General features: G+C 41.4%; 1 protein-coding gene across 7 annotated transcripts in view; it reads left to right on the forward strand.

Annotated features, from left to right (window-relative positions):
* Nucleotides 1-2,900: 2,900 nt before the first annotated feature.
* The window catches only part of ankhd1 (ankyrin repeat and KH domain containing 1), a 28,320-nt gene continuing 18,702 nt past the window's right edge, over nt 2,901-12,518 (forward strand). For all 7 annotated transcript variants that reach the window (XM_028983221.1, XM_028983224.1, XM_028983222.1 and 4 more), the window contains exons 1-3: nt 2,901-2,961; nt 3,047-3,328; nt 8,778-8,931. In XM_028983221.1, coding sequence (XP_028839054.1) covers nt 2,902-2,961; nt 3,047-3,328; nt 8,778-8,931 — 496 coding nt within the window. In that variant the 5' untranslated portion in view covers nt 2,901. The remainder of the gene's footprint in view (nt 2,962-3,046; nt 3,329-8,777; nt 8,932-12,518) is intronic.

Here is a 12,518-nt window from a genome sequence, read left to right on the forward strand (position 1 = left end):
TCCTTGTGTGAGATGCCAAAATCAGCCCCAATCTGTGAAAAAGACTTTACAAATCCGTTAGTCATTATTTCAGAAATGTTCAATAAATTATTTTTCGACTTAGAGTAAGACTTTTTAAAGAAACTGCAAAGTGCAGCAGCTACTGCTTTTTTATTCTGACTGAAGTGAACAGGTCTTGGTTTTCACCCAGCATCTCAACTACTGCTCTTAATCTTTTCTGGCTTGCTGTATTGTACCTTGAAATGTGGGAAAAGAAAAGCAGGTCATCAGTTTTCTGGTCAGCATACTTTTCATCAAATTGTGCCATGACAGTCATCTTTATGCTTTTTGTGAGTTGAGTTTCAACTCTGTGTGCTGGAAATGTGCAACATCAGCTTGATGTCAGATGCACTCATATAAACTTCACCAGAGAGTGAATCAGTGAATTCTAGTAGTGGGTTCAATGTCTCACACATGGACTCCATCACTCAACTAATCATACATGTAATCAATTAGAACATATTGATGATCTTATTTTTGTTAAATAAAAATGTTTTTTAAGCTGGAGATAACATTTTTTTTTACTTATCCCTTCACACAACAACTGCTGAGTAAAGCAGAGCACTGCAGCCATGCCCACTTAGTGATGTGGCCTTCACTATATTCATTCTACTGTCCGTTGTGATCACAACGGATCTACTGTCCGTTGTGATCTTCAGAAAGAAGAGGCAATTTGAAGACATTAGCTTTTTAAGTTCCAATCTTGGTCAGTGAAGTGGGCAGTGAGGCTTAAATATGGTTAAATATTACAACTTGACCACAAATCTGATGTGGTATGACACACTTTGCAAATCCTTTTGAACTCTCCCTCTCTCTGCAGCCAGTGAGCAGGGAACAAGGATCAATCACTTTAATTAGTCTCTTAAAACCAGGTTTGTAAGTGGGCTTACAAGCATTGGAATACCTGTTCATTCATTATAACAAGCGTCATGACAGATCTGAATTCATGTTAATAAATGTCAGACATCAACATTTTTTCTAAAACGTTTATTTATTGTTCAGGCTTCCTGATACAACCAAAATTAAGATGCTTCTTAAGAAGCATTCCCTGCCAGCTAGTTTCAGCCTCATGTCTGTAAAGGGCATCTAAAGGGAGAGAAATTTCCCTTAGAGAAGTTCTATTGACAGTTTTTCTGTTCTGTGGCTGTGAGAGGGGAGTGTAGAGGACTGTAAGGGGTGGCCACTGCAGGGGTGGTCCTGTCTGATTTGTCCTTTCAAAAGAAAAGGATCACATGCACACAGACGCCATGACATTCTGTAGTGGAATCTTCTGATACAGCCTCATTCAAGTGCACTGACCTTCAATGATCAGAGGTCATCAAGGCTGTAATGCTGAGTGAATCCAGCCTCAAAATGTTCAGAAAAACTTTTATTGCACTTGTAAAAGAGCCATGATGCAACTTTTGAATTCCATTATATATTCCATTATTACTGCTACATGAAACGTTTGATAGACTGGGATAACTGTGTTAGATCCTCATTTAAGTAACAGAGATTTGAGAGTTGGGCAATATATTATAAATGATAGTTTAATACATTTTGTGATAGAAATGCTCACTATATATGTTAATCAAACAAACTATTTTTTGTGCATACTTGTATGGTTTTTGCAGAAATTCAGAAATGTACAATTATGAGCATATTATATATTTGTAATAACAATTTACTCTTATACTGCTGATCAAAGGATATTAACAATCAAGGATATTAACAATCATGGTTACAGCTCATACCACAGAAACCATGTGTCACATGATCTATCTTTGACAGTGAATTGCATGGTTGACATCACAAATCTCTGTACATTTATTTAATTCACTGCTATTAAAATACAACTTCTTCACAAATTAGAATCAGAATATCTTTATTGTCATTGTTACAAGTAACTTGTTTTGTAACATTATAACTTGTAAAAAGACAAAATTAAACATTTCAATATATCAGGGAACAGTCACAAACGTACATTGCATATCACTTCCTTCATTGAGATTTAGATTCAAAACCCGTTCTGCTTTGCCTATTTTCAAACATCACAAATATTCTTATATTGTGATCAAGAACACATTTGTTTGAAGAATTGGGCAGATGGGAAAGAATAAAACATTGAAATTTTTTCCTGAATGTTGTAATTTATGTAATTTTACACTCATTGCTTTTTACTTTTTATTTACAGACTTTGATGTAGTATCTGCCTATTAACATTTCTGTTCACTCTTTAATTAAGAAAGCAAATGTCCCAAACTGTTCGTGGGTAAAACTAATTATGCATGCAGATTTAATAGCACAATAAACAGAACTACAATTCCCACAGAAAACCACTGCTGGTATGGGTATTTTCCAGACAGACAACAAACTACTCGACTACTCGGCCATTATGAGGCACTTGATCAGGCCTCATGTCTGATGCATGAGTGAAAATAAATGAAAACATTATTTCCACTCACCAAATTAGTAATTTGAGTTATCATGAACCATAAAAGTAAAACAAGCTTAAATAAACGAATAAACATGACTGTATACCCATGTGAACAACACTAGGCTTTGCATTGTTTATATATTTTCTGTTTCTTGATAACAGTTATCTTTAACCCAAATAAACCTTTACAAATATGGGCGTATCTGGAGAGGTGGGAGTTTGAGACAGGCGTGCCACTGTCCAATCCCCGTTTAAGACATATGGTTCCTGGCGTTAAACCTCAAAGTAAACCTACCTTGACGTTGCGTGCTTTCGCCTGACTTACGGCACGTCTCGCCAATCACAGACCAGAGTGTTGCCACAGCAGCCAATAATATTCACGCAATTACACTAGAGGCGGGTCAATACAGAAATGGAACGAAGCAGGGTAGGTTGTTAGAAAGTTAATGGCTTGGGGGAAAGAGATTCTCTTCTCGCTTCAGGAGAGTTTTCGGATTTTTTCTGAAGTAAAACGGGTTTCTTTTAGAATAATTTAACCCCAGAAGAAAGTAAAGGGACTGCATTACCTTTACAAATATACATATTCTTTAGGGAAGTATGCAGGATGCAGTAGCCGGGACGGCAATGCTGACGGACGGCTTCGAGGACGAGATTGACTCGGTGACTCCGCGCTCCCCTGCTTTAGGGATGGGGGTTGGAGCTACACCAGGAGCCGGACTCGGGGGCCTAGGGATCGGCGTTGGCGGAAAGAAAGTCCGCCTGTTTGGCGAGGCGGGCGGGCCCACGGCAGACAGGCTCGACTTCAAACTCGCCGCAGCCGCAGTGCTGTCCTCCGGTCCCGGCTCCGGCAGCGACGAGGACGAGGTGTCTGAGGTAAGCTAACAGGCGTTAGCGCGCCGCTGGGAACTAATCGAGATTGCTCGGCAGTTCGCCGCCGCCCGGACCCGTCCGTCCTCCAGCCCGATTAGCCGCATATTCGGCAACCAGTGGCATTTGCCCACGCTATTTGTCAGCGAATTGAGTTGTGTGCGAAGCGTGTGGCGTAGCGATCCGCCGAACGCCAGCAAAATAAACAGGAACAAGTGAGGAAGCTTTGTAGCGAGTTAGCTGCGACGATGGCTGCGGCCACGGCCTAGCGGGCAGCGCCATCTCGGGCTAGCTCGGCTAGCGTAACGCGCCCGCTAGCGGCTCTGCTAACTATCGGGTTCGTGCGTGGACCGAGTTTTCTCGGGTAAATAGTTAGCGCAGGCGCTAAAGGGGCAGTGTTGTGAGAGCTGGGCCGCAGTACGCCAGTTCCTCGCAGTAGGGTGTTCGAACAGATGGCTCGGCTAGCTGGTAAATGCGGTTAGCTCGGCCATCTAGCACCCTTGCACGTCGGCTTGTCAGCTTTTATTTATATATATATAAATATATAAAATCTCCCCCACCCCCGTTCGTCTTGTTCGCCACATCCATGTGCTTGCCGACTGAGAGTGGGCATCTAGCCCACCGAAGAGCGCTTGAGTCGGGGCACTTGGGCTAGTTGTTGTCCGGGCCTTTCGGGATTGTACATTTAAGATGCGTAGTGGCGTGGTGGAGAGTTATCTGGACGTCGCTGGTTTTATGCTGAAGCATTGCTATGGCTGTCTCTTTTTTTTTTTCTCCTTTTTTTTAGCGCCGGGTAACAGATTATATAATTAAGTCATATATTTAATAATTAGGTGAGATATCGGAATATAATATATTAGTCGTCGAGGACTTGTCTTTCCACCTTAGTGTCGCCTGAAACGTACGTTTATTAAAACTCTGTTGTCTCTGTTCATACGACTGACAAACTGAAGATCAATGTCAAGATTTATTTTAATAATATATATAGATGACCCCCCCCCCCCCTTCCCCCAGAATAGTTTACGTTTTTTGTTTATTCCAAAAGGGTCTCTGGCGCCATGAATAGCAAAGATCGGTATTTGTACAGTCGTCATAAACTTATGAAATTGTCTCTTTCCTGGACTGGATATATGTAGTTAAGTGTACATTGTTAGTGTTTACACGAGGGGGGGGGGTTAAAATATTTAGTGAAATGTTATATTAAGAGCGTTTGCAGTTGTTTGAAGTTCAGTAAATGTTTGTGTAGCTTCGTAAATTGACAGTGCGAGGAGGACATCCCAGCATGCGCGTATTGGTGGAAGTGATGTCAGAGTTCAGAGTTCACGTGATGCATGAACCTACCCTCTGTGTGCCCGTTTTTCCCCCCCTCGGTCCTGTCTGCAGGGCAGGGGTGTGTCTGCGTCCGTTTCCATTTATAACTTCTAATGTCGCGTGTCCCCTTGTGTCGCCGGTATTTTGTTTCCTCTTCAGAGTGGGGGAAGAGGTTGTGATGTTGAGCAGGGGACAGTGCCGAGCGGACGTTACGTCCTCAGGTATGGTCCCACACAGGAAATATTGTTTTTGACGGCCAAGGGTCCTTTGGGCTGTGTGTATCGTTGTGCTCGCTGTACTTCAGACCACAAGCTTCACTTCATCCTTTTTTTATTATTTTTGAACAAAAAATATTACATTTTAGGCCTCATAGTCTGTGGCCAAACATTCTAATTATTAAATATTCATTTAATTACTCATCACACTTATGACAGTAAAATCATGCTACATTTTTGATGGCATTAAAGTAGGAAATACTATAGCCGTTACGTGATTGCCAGAATTACAATTTCATTTATAAGTTCAGAAGAGTATTGATGATCACTTTTCCACACATAAACGTTCATGTACACACAAACATTTACCAGTTCTGCTATTCCATTCAGATCAGGGTAGAATTGTTACAGAAATAATTACGCTTCTAGACATAAGCACCCCTGGACAGAGTAGTAATGTCTGTTGTAATCAGACTTTGCTGGACAGCGGTGAGTAGGGCTGGTGTGGGTGCGTGTCTGAGGATTTGGGTGAAATTGATGAAATGCTGTTGGCTGGGCGTGTATCTCTGTGGACAGTTTGGTAGTGGGCAGAGTGTGTGTTCTTGGTTCAGAGGCTGGTGTGAGGGAGGTAGGCGGGTTTCGATGTGAAGTAGTGCCGATTCCAGCACTTGATCCGAGTGGGTCTGCGGACAGTGAGTTAGGAATGTGTCAGTCTTGCTCAGAGGGGTTCTCTCACCTCCTTTACATGGACCCGTGGTAATTTAGGGGTGTTAATTAGAAATGTGTGGGTCATTTGGTTGAAAATTCAGCTGTGGCAGCTGTAATCACATGAACAAGGTCGGGAGATGTGTGTGTGTTTTCTCAGTTCTCCTTTTAGACACTTGTGATCATTTGGGGATTCTGTTTGTAATGGTCACACTTTTAAGAAGCACAGAGGCATGTCATACGAGAGGTCTCTTGTTTGGACGAAGCTGAAAATACCAAACCCTGAATTTATCAGGTCCGACTCAGGTCGCCTCTACCCAGCAGTTCCAGCATCAGTCCTGCACCCTGGGAGCTGGAGCCAAATGGAAATTCTGGCTTATTTGTTTAACAAGTGATCTACTGCGCCACCAGAATATATTAGGTTAACATTTAATGATTTAAAAGCAATTCATTGACACTTAAAAGAGAAATTGCAGGAATCGCAGAGAATCCCACTTTGCAATAAAATTGACATGTTATCCACTGTACAAAAATAAGTACTGGTGATACATACTCATGTGTATTAAGCACAGATAAGTTCACTTTTTAGTATTATATACAAGATCTGTTTGATCTTGGTTGAAAATTGCAATACAATATCAGAAACTCTGTCTATCTCGCTCACTCTCTCTCTCTCACTCATATTTTGCACATCCCAACCACATGTCAGTGGTTTCCTGGCCTTTCCATGTCCTCACACCCTGAGACAGCCGAGTCCCAGAGACCACGCCACAGCTTCAACACATCAAAATGTCCCAGTATGCTTTTAATTACCCTCCCCGCACATGTGCTCACCACACCCTCTTGCCTTTTTTTTTTTTTTTTGTGTGGGGGGGGTTTCACTCCTTTTGGCCCAGAGTTTCATTTTACCGTCCAGCATCCATCTCTTCCAAAACTGGGCCTTCAAGACCACTCCTTACAAACTTCAAATAATCTCAACATATTTTATTATTGTGTTTTCCCCTTGCTATGTAATGTAGTGAATGAAATGTCAGGAAATGTGACTGATCTTATTCTTTGTTTCAGTAACTGCTAGTGTGCTGAACAGGCACTCAGCAGCCAGTGTTTCAGCGTTTAAAACATGATCGTCTGACTGCAACAGGCTCTTAATTCACATTCCAGTGTGTGCAGCCCTGTCTGAGGGGAGTGTGTGTTGTTAACACACTCATCTGCGTCGGAGTCAAATTAATGGCCGAGAATCAAAGCCGCCTGTTCTGGTGGTGTCATCAGTACATGGCCAAAAATGAACACTGCCCACAGCCATGCGTCCACCAAAACACTAAAACATTTGCGAGTTGGTGTGAACAGGCTGTAGAAGCTGCCATGGGGGCTTTTCCTGCTGATGTGCCCACCTGCCTCTCCATGCTGATGTCTATAAATATTAATCCATCAGAATAACAGTTCTTATTAGAAAAGACGTTCCAGCAGTGTGGTTATTAGACTAGTAAACTGCATATAAACACACATTTTTCCCTTTTAAACCTGTAGACTGCACTATTCTACTGTATTTTACTCTTGCTTACCATGGCAATACCTGGAGAAACTCTTTGAGACTGTGCTCATTGTGGAAAATTTTGAAATTCACTGTAGTAGATTGAGTGGTGAGTGTTCATCAGTTCTATTGTTATTTAAAGTGTGTGTGTGTGTGTGTGTGTGTGTGTGTGTGTGTGTGTATGCATGCACACTAACACACATATATAAAGCAAATTGTAACAGGTTATGTTTGTCATCTTTCTTAGTAATGGAATTGTGAAGTGAGTTTTTTTTTTTTTTTTTTTTTTCTCTCCCCCCTTTTCTATATGAATGTCTGTGTATTTGGCATGTGCATGGCTGTATTGTTAGGTGTAATCTGCTTTAATCATTGTAAAGATGCAGCGTGCTGTTGTGAATGGGGTTTAGCTTAGGGTGTCGGCCAGTGGTACGTTCCTTAATGCTGGATAATGCCAATTCAGTTCAATTCTATCTTTAGCACTCCTTTGACCTGTCTCCTTGCTGCTATACCATGCATTAGAACGAGGAAGATTGCTGGTGATGTGAGTGTTGCTGGCAGAAGGGAAAACGGTGCTTGCTTTGGCAGTTGGTCACCACTGCTCGCCATCGCAGCAGCTGTTCCCGACCTTTCTCCAAGTCAGAAGTACAGTTGGAAAGGCTTTTTTGGATACAGTAACCCTGTTTGTGTCTGGGTCTGCCACAGCTCCCGTACGAGGCCAGGCCGAGTGAGAATGGGACGTCCCGCCCTGTGAGTGGCAGCGCATTTGGCTGGCGGGTCAAGGTCGGGGGGAGGGAAAGTGCGAGAGGGAAGGGGGGCGGGACGTGAGGGGAAGTGAGGGAAACCCGCTGATCAGCTCATCTCACCGCTTAGCTCCATAATTCTGCCGAGGCTCAGAGCCTAAATACCCCTCTCGGATTGAGCTCCAGGCCGCGCGAGGGAGAGGGGGCAGGCAGCGGCGGGCGGATGAACTCTGCCGCTGGTGCCCTCGTGCGTTAATTACCTGTCTGCGGCAGTGTGTGGGCATGTGTGCCAGGAGAGCTATTTTAGGCTGGTTTGGGGTTGGCTCTTCTCGGTGTGTGGGGTTTTCATGTTCGGTTGGGGCCGTGAAGGTGCCACACTGAGCTGTGTGTGTGTAATAATTATGTGTTTGTCCATTTGAACCTGATGAGTCATTTTGACCATACTCTCATATTTGCTGATGAAATATTGAAATGAAAACAGTCTTTTGGTCAGGCTAAATCAAAGCAAATATCATATCATAGGGGCAGTGGTAACCCGTAGCGGTCCCGTAATCAGGAGGTTGCCGGTTCCAATCCCGATCCCCCAAGGTGCCACTGAGGTGCCACTGAGCAAAGCACCGTCCCCACACACTGCTCCCCGGGCGCCTGTCATGGCTGCCCACTGCTCACTCATGGTGATGGGATAAATGCCGAGGACAAATTTTATTGTGTGTGCTGTGCTGCTGTGTATCACATGTGACAATGACTTGACTTTCGTATTCGGAATTTCATAAACCTACGGTAACCGTTTACATTTGCAAAATGTAGGAGAGGCTCTTATCCAGAATGACTTACATGAGCACTTTAAAATGTCCATCATAGGAATCCCTCATTTTGTACACTAGGGACCAATCTATAAGTTTAGAAATTTCACAGAAAAATAACATTAATGCTTCTCTGTTGTCTACCCTCAGGTGGAGTCGTTCATACTAGATCAAGAAGACCTGGATAACCCCGTGTTAAAGACAGCGTCAGAGCTGCTCCTGTCCAGCGCTGCAGATGGAACAGACTTGAGAACAGTAGACCCAGAGACACAAGCACGGCTCGAAGCCTTGTTAGAGGCTGCAGGTGTGTGTGTGTGTATGTGTGTTTGCGTGTGTGTGCGCGCGCACACTCGCGCAATGCCTAGCCTTAATCTCACTGTTGGTGCTTTTCATTTTGACATTAAATGCCCTTGATTTGACATGTTAATACAACTAACTATCTCTGTATCTGAAGGGTAATAGGTTTTTGTGTAAAATGGTATCCTGCCACAGTAACAGAATAGGGCGGTTCAACAAAAATTTAGTAGGCGAGTTTCTCACTTGCTCAGCTATACAGGTATAACATTCAGTGAAAGGTTAGCCTGAGTTCTCCAATACACTGTACATGTATTTATACATAAATAGTAGGGATGCAAAGTAGGTTTGTACTAAGCTAACTAATATCGATTTGACGCGACTACCAGTTGGAATACAGGATACATTTTCCTTAACATTTATTTTTGGAAATTTTATATATATATATATATATATATAATATATATTCATATTCTTTACATGTGGACCCCTCTTAAAATCTTACTGATTAAATCTAAATGTGATCAATCAATTACTGTTATAGTGGCAATCACTAACCTTGAGTTTCAGATCTTCTCTGTATTGCTAAATAATTTGTAGTTTCAAACTGAAATTGAAGAGAACCTTTTAAAGGTTCTCTATCATGAAATATTCACTTTGTGAGATTATTTAACATTAGTATGAGTTAAATACATGACCTTAAAGGCTAAGCAGTCACAAGTAGCCAGCAACAGGACTCAAGACTCATTCTTGGCAAGGAGGCTGTAGCAATGGTAGCCTTTTAGTGAAGTGGATTCCAGCACGCCATTATATTGCTTCATCTTATTATTCATGTACTTGGTGAAGTAGAATCACTTGTCTGTTCTTGTATCATAACGATTCTATTAAAATAATGCCTGTTCATATCAACTAAGAACTGGGCCAAAGCAAATAAGTGGAATTGACAATGATATATAGTGTTGTGTACTAATGTACTAACATTAGAGCTTGTTAGCTTAAGTTTTTGTATATGGAAATACAAATGAGTTAATCAAGATTTTTTTCTGTTGATCCAGACTTTGCAGTGTCACGGTTTCATCTATTATTAGTGCAATAAATTCAACCAACCCACACAAATTCTGTATGCCCATGCAAATTTGACCAATAACCGTAAGTTTAAACTAAGTTTTGTTTAAACACTCATGTTAGTCAACAGCCGCTGTAACTGGATTGCCAGAAATGTGACCTTCACTATAATGCATGCATGCACACAGACCCGAAGGAAAGGTGTTGTAGTTCATTTTTCACTCAACTTAGCAAAATATTTTATAGAACTAGCCTGATTAGCTATTCTTATAAACATGTGATCATGTACATATGCTTTTATATCTCTATACATTATCTTGCTTATTGGGCCTGGTCAGCCAGTTGTGAAATTCACAAATACATCCCCACAAAAGCCTGCAAAACCCTGATTGAACTGCTCTATACTCAGCAAACCAAAAAAATGTAGCTTTTGTCTGAGAAACTGTATGTGTCCACGGTTCTTTTTTTAAATGAATGATAGTGGTCACTCTAATGAATATGGTTAATTGCATGATGTCAAAATGTACTTATTTCCTTAGACAGAAAAAAAAATTACATTTAAAGTTTCTTGCCAGGGGACATCTCTTAGCAGTTAAGAATCCTTGAAGTAGTCAAATCATTCACAAGCGCCTCATTCTGTCAGGTGTCAAATACAGCAGATACCTTTCATTAGTGTTCTACTTCAAGTAATCTATGTTTCCCTGATTTGGGGTGCTTGTCTTAATATTTGGAAATACTGGCCAATTTTTCACATTCATTAGTCCAAAAACATATAGAAAAAAAAACCCAGGTCATGTTATACGGCCAAATATGTCACAGTTCTCTCTAATGTTAATGGTTTGGCATCTGTCACAGTGAGAGTACACTGGAATTAAGAATCACATCAAGGCCTTCTTGTACATTAGTGTGAAACGTGTTACAAATGCAGTGAAATATATTACATTTCAAATTGGCTATAAATTATTCATTGTTTGTTTTTAAGTCTTCCAGAGGGGAAAATTGCACTCTTAACAGCTCAGAAATGTGCTGCTTATGCGCTGCCCTTGTGCAGGTGGGCTGCAGTAACATTATCTTTAATTTACTTCAAAAGATAATGTTTCATTATGAACCGGTTGTAGTCACGCCAGGCCATGTTTGCATTGTCCAGGTGTTCACAAATGAGCGCTGCAATCTGGATATAGAAATTTCAGGGGGTTGGAGAGAGATTCCTATAGAGCTAGAGCCTTGGCTGAATATAGGCACCTAATGCCCGTTTTTGTTTTTTCACTAGTACGATGTTTACAGTGAGAAGTCTAGGTAGATGTTAATGATCTATAGCCCGCATGGAGGCTATGTTGTTAGCAGAGGGTCATGGGGTGAACGCTGCCTTATCATAGGGTTACTGTGTATCAACTACAAACTGCTTAGTCTCTGATCTTGTACAGTAACACCCCTATTGGACCTCATATGTTATATGGGTCTCCTGATCTTTCCACTTCCACAACCAGAGTCAGCTAAAAAGCCATGTCATAAGTCCCAAGGGAGATGGAGAAAAACAAAGCCCAGCCTGCATTATGATATTTACTCCCATTTCTCAATCCACAATAAAAAAAGCAATAGAGGCTGGAAGGCTATAGAATTAGCATTTAAAAGCTTTTATTTGAAGAAACATTTTATTCAAAATGTTTTTTTTGGTCGTAGTTTTCTTTGCAGCAACCACCATTATTCTGTGAAGGAATTATGGGATGGGTTGGACTGTGAAGAATTAATTTCTCGGTCCAGGAAGTCAGGGACTCAATTGTGGGCTTCATTTGATTGGTCATCTCTATTATGAAGTCCTATGTCACATCTGAACTTACACTCTCCCAGTGATACTCTCTGAAGTTTAAACCCACAGGTGGAACAGGATAAATAGGCTAGTGTAAGGATGAGAGAATTTCACAAGAACCAGAGCATCTCTGTAACAGCAGGTGTTCTCGGCATTCAGCTGTTCCTTAAACAGGAGGTGGTTGGTAACAACCAAAGGTCGTCCATGTGCTCGTTGTTGCATTGTTGAGCAAAGGCTATCTGGTTTGGTCTGATCCCACATTTTCTGTATCACATGCTGTGGAATTCATTAATAGTGGTGTCAGGAGAAATAGTGCAGCACAGCTTCGCCATGTTTGGGCCTGTGTACCTGAGGACCAGTCAGGGTGACCATGCTGACTGTTGTCCAGCATGAGAATTGACTGAAGCTGCAGTTTGTACTGATGTGTTCAGTTCAGTAGATTGTTTTGACTGCGTTTGTTTCATTTGATATAGCCTGTTTTAAGGCTGCATGATGTTACGGGGGAAAAAAGAAAAATACATTCCAGTATTTTTTTTCCTCAGATAGATCTTTTCATCATTTTAAAAGTTAAACATAAATATACCGGTACATGGTAAAAAAAAAAAATACTTGTGCTCTTAAGACTTTCATTGAAGGCTATTTGTTGGGAGGGGGTTAATACATGGGTTGACTTGATGGATCATTAACTAATGTTAATGATCTACCAGATCATAAGATTAATAGTG

The sequence above is a fragment of the Denticeps clupeoides genome, chromosome 6, assembly GCF_900700375.1.
Source record: "Denticeps clupeoides chromosome 6, fDenClu1.1, whole genome shotgun sequence".
NCBI lineage: Eukaryota > Metazoa > Chordata > Actinopteri > Clupeiformes > Denticipitidae > Denticeps > Denticeps clupeoides.